The sequence below is a fragment of the Alternaria postmessia genome (genome assembly GCF_024291825.1).
Source record: "Alternaria postmessia strain BMP 2775 chromosome Unknown scaffold_141, whole genome shotgun sequence".
Lineage (NCBI taxonomy): Eukaryota > Fungi > Ascomycota > Dothideomycetes > Pleosporales > Pleosporaceae > Alternaria > Alternaria postmessia.
Genome location: NW_026260214.1, coordinates 46,399 through 55,962, shown reverse-complemented (window position 1 = coordinate 55,962; position 9,564 = coordinate 46,399). Strand labels below are relative to the sequence as shown.

The window sequence follows — 9,564 nt, the reverse complement described above, 5'->3', positions numbered from 1 at the left end:
CAGTTTAAGAGCTCTAAACTGAACTGACTGATAAGACGAGAGCTCTAAACTGACACTGAACTGACTGCCAAGCAATCAGTCAGTCAGTCAGTCTCATCAGTTTGGATTGATTGTTAGCAACTCTGTGGAGAACACGCAGCACGCCGACGTCCGGTGCGTTCGAGGTGATCCTGGACCAGATAACGAGTAGCCTTTTCATGTCCCATCCGATATTGAGCAGATTCGCACTAGTCATGTAGACGATATCCCGTGTGTCCTGCACGTTATCGATGATTGTGGATTTTACGAGGGTGGTGAATCTGAATCGCTCGATGCTGTTGACAAGTAAGTCGATGTCGCTGTGAGGTTTGGAGGTCACCTCCGAACCTGGCCGGGATCCGATGGCGAGAGTGTCTAGCGAGCGGCGAGGATTATCAGGAGCGGGTATCCAGTCGGGTGAGTGTGCGCGTGTGGAAGAAGTGCGAGGAAAGAGTGACAGCGAGTGGTGGATGGTGCTGACGGCTGTGTTACCGGTAGGAGAGGCGGTTTCGCAAGAAAGGTCGGACTCTTGGTAGGGGCTGGAATCGGTAACGATGGGAGGAGATGACTTCCTTCCGAGCTGCTGAATCTCTTCAGCAAACTGTAGAGGAAGAGGTACTATTGCAGCGTCGTCGGCGGAAGCTTGGTCGGAAGAGCTGACGACTAAACCTTGAAGAGTCTCGTCAGAAGGAAAGGAACCAGGGAACAAGCCGACATCCCAATTTTCAGCCAAGGCGTTAATATCACATGTATGTACTGTTACAGGATCCATCATCTGCGCTGTCACACCCAGAGCAGAGTTGACGCTCGGAACGACCCTCAATACAGACGGACCTGCCTCGTTCGTTCGATTCTCGCTCTTGAAGACACGACTCCAAAGTCTCCTTGCTACCACAGAGTCAGTATCAAGGTGTTTGTAACATTGATATGCCAGCATTTGACTTACCAGCTGCGACTGCGTTAATACGCCCACGAAACCTCCGCGTGCCGACGATCTCAGCGCCCTCTGGATCTTTTCTGCGTGTCACAAAAGCGCCCAAACCACTTCTCGCGGTGTTTATAGAGTTCCGCATGGATTCGGGAACGATGATGCTGTGATCCGGACGGTAGTACTGAAGTTGCGACGAGACTGATAGAATGAAGGCGAATCTAGTATCCAGTACAGAGGAGGGAAAACGTTCGCTCAAGTCGCCAGTCGAGAATACTGGATTCAGCACAGACAAGCGTACATCATCGTTGTGGCCTCGTCATTCGTTACCAAAGTGTGAGTGAAGGAACATGATGAAGTGGAGGTACTTTGCACAGCTGCTCACTGGCTACCTTCGTGTATGGCTGGTAACGAGGGTCCATCTACAACAAAGCGCTTACAACTTCAACGACTCAAAGGGTACAAGCCATGCCATCGCCCGCTGAGATAAGGTTATTGTGCATGCTGACGATATCCGCGTAGTGATCCATACACTACGAGCCATAATCTCCGCAACCCTACGGCACCGAGTGAATGATTGCGAGGCTGGCGGAGTGCAGAAGACTTCATCGCATGGAACACAACATCAGGCCTGCCATCAGTTAGCAATCGGCAACATCGCGATCATCACTAGGCCCTCCCCCTGCGCATGTCATGCTGTCGCAATAGGTCCGACTTCCCCGCATCGCTGCAGGCCACCACAAGCACCACAGCGCACATCTCGGAGCAGTATCTCGGTACCAGGGAAACTCGTGATATGCAAGGGGTCACGGAAGCCCACCGAACCAGTAAAACGGTGGTCATTATCCATTCTTTTATCTCTCATATGCTATCCAATCCCACGCAAAGCAAGCCAAAAAAGAACTCCGGAACGCTCCAATAGTATCCTCCACATACGCTTCCCGATGTCACGGTAGGTGCCGGGTCGGGGTGGGTTCGTAACGTCGTGGAAGTAGGAATGCGACATGGATCAAGCACTATTCGCTGTTAAGTTCAGTTACTACGTGTACCCGCCAGGACGCTGGCGCAAGGAAGAACATGGCAGATGAAGAGAAGAGTGGGTGGAACGGAGGGAATGCGGAGCCTAGACTGCAAGGCGCGAGAGAAGCGAGCGAGCGAACGGAAGATGCCTTTCGAACAAGGAACAGGATAACGACAATTGTGTTATTGGCTGCGTGATGCCAATTAGCACTCGTCCACGCTGATCTCTTTTCTTCAAAGACACCTTCGTCGCTTTCGCTCGCACGTTACAGTCATTTTGGCTCGATGTAAGCGAAAGGGGCGAAGGGCGGGTGTGTACTTACTACAAGCTCAACGTCAAATCACCACGAATACTCGCTTTGAGTTCAATCTCAATTTCCAAATTCGCCTCCAACGTCAACTTCAATCCATCCTGGTCTTTCAACTCGCTGCCCTTTTGTTGTGGCTCCATTCGATACGGCTCGTCGGGGTGGGTGCTGCGCAGTGGGATCTCGCCTCGCATTGCGCGCGCATATGTGACGGGACCGTCCATGGATGTGCTGTCCGGGCCGATACGCTCGAACATGCCCATCTTTTGGAGATCGCCGTTTGCGTCGGCTTCCTCGAGGGCCTCGAGAGAGGTTGTGTGCATGTATTTTCCGTTCTTCTTGTCTTCTTCAATGCGTTGGCGGCGGGCGCGGCGCGATGAGGACCGCGATCTCGCGGATTGTTGGCCTGATTCGCGCTTGTTCTTCTTCGCCACGTTCACAGCCTTCTCCTGCTGCATCGTCGACCGCTCGTGCGGCTGGTTCTCATAGTCGGAGTCGTTGTTGCCGTCTTTGTCTGCCATGTCGTCGGGTATCCTTGCTATCATGCAAGGCTTTGGGTTGTGGCGGGAGGCAAATCCGGCTCAAGAGTGTTGTTGTTGGAGAAGAGAGGGGAATTGCGCTGAGCTGAGGTGTACGAAAGCAACCACGAGCAAGATGTGAAGTCAAGCCAAGGTCAAGCAAGAGAGGACGGAGGTTACCACACACCCACGCACGCCACGACCTAGCACCTGCAGACTCCACTCCGAAAACAAGATTACTCGCAACGGCCTGGGTTCCTCTGTAGCTCCAAAAGCAAGGACGCCAGCAGCCGCCATTACAAGCTCGTACCCCTGTTCCGCCCACCCGTCTCACCGTTTCGGATCGCGCAGCATCGCTGGTGACTGACGTCAGACCCACATCGAGCGACGGACATCCATATCGGGTGGACAGCCGCTGTATGACGTATAGAAAAAATGTGAAGCGCGCTGGCACTGCAAGTCGACCGACATTTCAAGACAAGCTGACGACGCGCGCGAACATGGCGAAAGTGTAGCCGGTTTCCTGGCTGCAAGAGCGGCTAGGCTGACCGTTAGTCGCTTATCGCGAGGCTGCTCTCGCCCGCTCACGCGATCTAGCTCGTGGCAGCTGTGCAATACTCGGCTCATGAGATTTCTAGAGCACAGCAATTGATGTTTTCAAGTTCGTACATCTTGCGATAGCACTTGACGTTACAACTTTCTCGGCCCTTTAGAGCTATTATTACACAACCTGGTCCTGATATAGCCAGGCGTAGTGCTCGGTAAACGTCATACCAAGAATGCGACATTGCAATGAGCACCGACGCGCACCGCGTGGGACTTTCACGATCAAAACAAACACGACGGATTGAACACTGTGTTGATGCAAGTTATTTGTTGTGTTGTATGCACTACAATATGTCATGACAATACATGCAAAACTCCAAAGCAAACGCCGACGGTGATATCCCATTATAACATTCGATGCGTTTCGTGCATTCGTCCTCGTGCGACATCTAGTTACTATCAAGAGTTAGCATTGCGCTCCAAACGTGCGGATAACAAGAAGAATCAACTTACAGCAATCCAAGCGTAAGATCACCGTGAATCTTGGCCTTCAACTGAATCTCAATGTCGAGGTTGAGCTCCAATCGCAGTCTCAGCTGTTCACCTCCGTCCTTTCCGCCCTCCTCTTCACCGCCGCCGCCGCCAGTGAGACCACCAAGGGCCTTTCCAGCAGTGTCACCGACCGAGTTGACGGCGTTACCAGCAGTGTTTTGGACCATGTCGCCGGCTCCACTGAGGGCGTCGGCTCCGGGCACGTTCTCGGTGATGTCGTCTAGGGGGCCTCCGCCCTTGCCGCCCTTCTTTTGGCGCTGGCGGTTGCGACGGCCTCCAGACTGCGAGACATCGGATCGCGCATCAGATTCGGCACCGGAGTCTGCGCCTCGTCGGCCACGGCCACGCGACTGGCGGCGTCTCGATTGCGACTTGCTCTTCTCTTGTTGGGGTTCCGCGTCGGATTCGTTGTCGGCGTCGCCGCCGTTGCTTTGCTTCTTGGATTCTGCGTCCTCGTTCTCAGCTTTCCCTTCGCCATCGCTTTCGGGGGCAGGAGTGGCGTCAGGAGTGGGCTGCTGTTGAGGCTTCTTTCCGCCCAGCTTCTTCGGCGTCTTCCTTTCGGTTTTCTTACTCGATGATTCCGCGCTGCCCTTTGCGCCTACCGAGGCGTTGGCATCTGCGTTTCCCTCTCCCGACATAGACTGCTTGCTCTCCTCGACTGTGTCCGCCATTGCTGCTTGCTGTGTGGGTTCTTGGGGTGGAGGAATGGAGTGCAAGTTAGAGTACTGGCGTGTGTATATGCCGAATTGAATGTGCTTCGGAAATTGTTAAAAGCCTAGGGCCACGGCGCAATTCGTTAATAAGAGAAAAGCGGCTTGGGAACAGGAACCGGTTTGGAGCTTCAAGGTACCTGCTACCCCTGCCAGCTCGAGCCACCCGTCATGCAGTCTGACGCACCATGTGGCACCCACATCCACCCCACCACGAGTCGTCCCAAAACTTGACCCCATCCCTGCGCGCTGCCAACCGGATTCTTTTAGGCCTGAATTCGTGCTTGCGCCGGTCTGGCTGTTGCGTCCAGCCCGATGCGTTGCAAGCTCTTTTGCCTCTGCCTTGCTTGCTCGTCATTGGCGCGCTCATCAAGCATAGAAGCGATGGATTGAGCAACGCGTCAGCCAAACGCGCTTGACATCAACGCTTTAGGACGTCTCGTAGCTCAGAATATGGAGCTCGCAAGATCCGAGGCCCAACGGTAGGCCAGGCGGAACGTTGACCCATGGGGTGCGGGAATGGTCGCTTAGTGTTGGCGTGAGACTTCCAATGCGCCTTTGTAGCGCGCACAATAGTCCTCAGGTAGCGCAACCTCGAGAGAACTCCACGACGGATTCAATATCATGAGCGTTGTGCTAACCATCGTTGGGAAGACGCAATCGCGGGGCGCGCCAGTTCTTCCCCGACGACCGCCGGGCCGACAAGCGCCGATCTCGCAGTCACCATATGGCGTTTGCGTCTACAGCACCTCCAAAACTTCGATTAGCGAACAAGTGACTGAACTTCGAGCGCACTTGATCAGACCGTCAAAATCGCCAACATGACTACCCCAGACTCCGCAGCCGCAGACGTGGCCGCCAAGCAGCGAATCATAAAGCACATGAATGCAGACCACCACGACTCCGTATGCGCCACTCACACCCAGGTAACACTGATGTCAAGCCCGAATTTCGATCCTGATATTGACCGCAGATTCGCCGATACGTCGAGGCCTACGCTTCCAGATCCATGTTCCACAGCCGCTCGGCGCAGATGGTCGATATTGATCTAAATCAAATGGTCTTCAGCTGTGGCGGTCAACAAGCCGTCATCGCCTTCGATCCACCCATGAAGGCTATGCGCGAGGCCCGCGAGCGACTTGTACAGCTGGACAAGGATGCTCTCCAGACACTGGGACGAAGCGACATACCTATCACGAAATTTGTTCCAGCATACACACACCCTGCGCATCTGTGGAACTTTACGCAGTGTGTGTTGGCCATGGTTTTGCTACCGCGGCAGGTGAACTGGCAGCCTGGCTCTCTCCTCTATGATAATATGTTGTATCTCATACCAGGCTTTGCAAGCTTTGTTGCTCGAATTGGCTGGACTGTCTTCGTGTGTATGTTGCCCATCCACGCTGTCGAAGTAGTCATCATGGCGAGGAAACTGGCTAAACACGGATGCACGTTCATGGACGCTGTATGGTGGAAATGGGTGGGAACGTGTTTTATTGAAGGATTCACATCGTTCTCCAGGCTCAATGCGCTGATTGAAGGAAAGAGGAGGGAAAAGGATGCGAAGAAGCACTAGGGAAGTGGAACGAACGCACGGAATCTAGTCTTGGTGTTTACAACTCACTGTGTACGGTACTGCTAGCTTCGTATAGTCTTTGACCATGGATTCTTTCCATCACAAGTTAGGACTTACTCACCTCAGTATCTTGTTCCGCGTGCAGAATATCCACTACATGACCCGTACCTTGATGTATGGCTTCAACCTTCTTGGCTGGAATCGAGAACATACCTAGACGTTGTTTGTAGTATCAATCTTAAGCATTGGTAAGCTACTCGCCGCAACTTGAGAGTTGACTACTATATAGACAAGATAGATAGCGTGGCTCGTCGAGCGCTGAAAGGTGCGCATCTGATGGGGATGGCTGACGCTAGTCCTAAGGAGCGTAGTCAGTGAGTCTTGGCTGCCTCTTGCGGAAGCGGCCCGGAAGGCGCCCGAGGCATATGCAACACTCACGTTCTCGCTTGTTGAGTCGAGGAAAGACTGAATCTCGCTCGCGAGATCAATTCTTTTCCCCAGATGTGCGAGTCCATATCACTCCTGGGCAATAGACCAACCCCAGGTTCGGATTAACGTTATGGGCAAACCGAAACTTGCGCTACAGGTTCCGGTCGACTACACCATCGTCATCTCCGCGGACGGCGCATCAGATTCTCTCCACGGAACGCTGTCATTCAGCAATGTGCCAACACAATGCGATTTTCAGATCGCGCTTGCAAGAGTTGGACGATTAGAGAAGGGCAAAAAGATGAAACCTGATAGTGCCTCAAGGAAGCTGATGGGCGAGCTTGGCCTCATAGGATCGCAGAAAGAGCAAAAACGGGAGCAATTCGACTACGAGACTGCTGAGAAGTTATGTGTTTGTTCCGTTGGTCCACCGCAAGAGAGGTCTGGATCAAAGACGGCGAAGTGCGAGTTCAGTCTGCCTATCCCGTCATACCTTCCTGCGACAGCAATGCTTCCATCCGTCAACATCTCCTATGCTATCTTTGCAACTTGCATTCTGCCGGATAGAAAGGTCTTACAGACAAGCCAGGATCTGCGCATCATCCGCAAAACTGTTAAGCCGATACGGCTGGAACCATCACGAACAGTGTATTTCCCAGACACATCCTTCGCTGTGCGCGCCAGCTTCGGTCCCCCTACCTTCAGCTCCAAGAATACCACAATCGCAACGACATTGCAGCTCAACGGCCTCAGTTTGCCTATCACAAATTCTATGCGCTTCACCGAAACGCGCTGGCTCGTGCCCCGCGAAATCCGCTGGGTACTGGAGGAGACCGCAGTGATTGTCACCGGCTGCCCGGATGCGACCGGTCACCTACCCATGTCCAGCGCGCAACGCATCCTGAAGAGGCGCAAACTCGCAACCGGGAAAGAGAAATTGAAGCTCAGATACCCATTCACGCGGCCTGGAAATACGCCCATTAGCATGCATTCCGATGGCTCCGGATTTTCGGTTCCACTCACCGTCTTGGGACCAAGGGATCTCTCCCTTGACGCCAGCACTGCACTATCAGTAGCAGGCGGACACGTCTTACGTACCATCCTTGACGAATCTAATGGCGACTTGAATGAGTTACAGAGGAGATTCGCAGTCTATCTTGAGTGTGAACTGCACATTTGGCTGCGCATCGGAGAAGACGTGTTTGACGAAGCATCGGGTAATCTGGTCAACAGGAAGATGGATGAGATGGCGTACACCATCGTTTGTCCTTTAACCACGTCTCGGACAGTGACTGGGCAGCATGACCGAGATGATCAAGATGAGCCGGTGCCGATGATACCCCCGAGTTATGATCAGGTGTGGGAACAGCCGCCGCCTGAGTACGCAACGCCTTCGGGGTACATGGCAGCCGAAGCGCACACGACGTACAGCTGAGTACTCCAGGACTTACTGGGCTAACTTCAAGTTCATGGGAATGTAGGTCATACTAGGGTGTAAGCTGCTCAAGCAGCAGTTATCCAGTTGAGCTTCCCCGAGAGTCACGTAAAAGTGACTGGCATTCTTTCCGAGGCACATCTATTACGGCTGCACATGAGAAGGTGCCGCTAGCGGCGGATAATGGTGCGAGATGCTTACAGCATGATACGTGCGCCTCATATGCACCTCACACAGACCGTGATCGAGGGTTTGCGGGGTGCTGATTTCATGAGGTCAGTGTGTGTTACTCTAGATAGTTTCTGAGGTCGCAGGAACTATTGTAGAGTCAGCCCGACTCTACTCTGTTAGTATCATTCTCGACTCCTGTATTAGAATTGTATTGATTAGTAATATCTACGGATCATGACTCGACGATTGTTACAATATGGGCCAGTCGGCCCCAATCTTCATGCATGCGATCCAGAAGAAAAGAGGGGGAGAGAAAGGATACGAAGAAGCACTGAGGGAGCTAAGCCATGGGAATGTATGTAGTTTTGGTGTTTACATCTATGGATGGTATCTTGACATGGTGCCGGAATTTACCATGGGTTCATACCACCATGAGCCAAAAATTTACCTGCCTCAGCATCTAGTTCTCCGTTTAGTATTCTCACTATAGGCACCGCAGCTTCGTTCGTCGGTTTTGCTCCGTTGGCAGTTCTATTGCGAGGGGTAAAGTTGCTCTCTGTCCACCCTGGGCAATACACAAACACCTTCCACCCCCTGGGGTGGTACTCGGTGATTTGGCAGGCCGTTACCATGTTCAGAGCGGCTTTGCTGATTCGATATTGATCCTGCTTCATCTTATGAAAAGCATCTTTTGGATCCAAGCGAAGGGTGATCGAGCCGGCTCCCGAACTGACGTTTACGATGCGGGGCGTCGATAGAGACTTCGACAGCAGTGGTGCGAAAGCTTCCACAGTGGCGTATGGTCCAGCGGCGTTTGTGCAGAATGTATTAATGAGCTTATGGAACATGCGTTCGTCGTTGCTATCGGCGATACCAGCGTTGTTGAGCAAGGCATCAAGCCTAGGAGTTCATCAGCTCTTGATCAAGCAAAGTAGTTGAACAGTTCTCACCTTCCATATTCTTCCTCCACTTTCTTAGCTGCCGTAGTTATCGAATCCTCGTTCGAGACGCCGATATGGAGTAGCTCCACGCTGCCTGGGAGATTGCGAGCTTGAAGGTCCCTTACGGCGGTTGTGCCCTTTTCGATCGAGCGGGCACCAAGAAGAACGTGTTTCGTCGCATCACTCAGCAGCTGAGTCGCCAGCTCCAACCCGATGCCACTATTTGCTGTACCGGAAATCTGTCAGCATTACTCTCCTCATTGGGGTATTCTTGTTGAACATACCACCAGTTATGAGGACAATGGTTTTGGTCGAAGAGGCCATCACATTACCTGTTGGCGAGGCTATACTGTGATGGCGTACTGAACTATGTTTTCATCCGAGGACTTATACACTTATATGTACTGCCGTATGT

General features: G+C 52.7%; 5 protein-coding genes across 5 annotated transcripts; 2 read left to right on the top strand and 3 right to left on the bottom strand.

The window, feature by feature from the left end:
• Positions 1-148: 148 nt before the first annotated feature.
• On the bottom strand, positions 149-1,252 carry J4E82_010760 (uncharacterized protein; the record flags this gene model as incomplete). Its single annotated transcript, XM_051736970.1, has 3 exons — positions 149-906; positions 965-1,167; positions 1,248-1,252. Coding segments are annotated over 3 exons (966 nt in total), but the record flags the coding sequence as incomplete, so codon positions are not given.
• A 1,036-nt stretch (positions 1,253-2,288) lies between these two features.
• On the bottom strand, positions 2,289-2,795 carry J4E82_010759 (uncharacterized protein; the record flags this gene model as incomplete). Its single annotated transcript, XM_051736969.1, has 1 exon — positions 2,289-2,795. The coding sequence occupies one exon, from the start codon at positions 2,793-2,795 to the stop codon at positions 2,289-2,291; it is 507 nt and encodes a 168-aa protein (XP_051583286.1).
• Positions 2,796-3,847: 1,052 nt separating this feature from the next.
• Positions 3,848-4,561, bottom strand: J4E82_010758 (uncharacterized protein; the record flags this gene model as incomplete). Its single annotated transcript, XM_051736968.1, has 1 exon — positions 3,848-4,561. The coding sequence occupies one exon, from the start codon at positions 4,559-4,561 to the stop codon at positions 3,848-3,850; it is 714 nt and encodes a 237-aa protein (XP_051583285.1).
• Positions 4,562-5,421: 860 nt separating this feature from the next.
• Positions 5,422-6,173, top strand: J4E82_010757 (uncharacterized protein; the record flags this gene model as incomplete). The annotated part of the gene is made up of 2 exons (XM_051736967.1): positions 5,422-5,505; positions 5,574-6,173. 2 exons carry the CDS (start codon positions 5,422-5,424, stop codon positions 6,171-6,173), a joined length of 684 nt encoding a protein of 227 aa, XP_051583284.1.
• A 559-nt stretch (positions 6,174-6,732) lies between these two features.
• On the top strand, positions 6,733-8,037 carry J4E82_010756 (uncharacterized protein; the record flags this gene model as incomplete). The annotated part of the gene is made up of 1 exon (XM_051736966.1): positions 6,733-8,037. The coding sequence occupies one exon, from the start codon at positions 6,733-6,735 to the stop codon at positions 8,035-8,037; it is 1,305 nt and encodes a 434-aa protein (XP_051583283.1).
• Between the last annotated feature and the right edge of the window lie 1,527 nt (positions 8,038-9,564).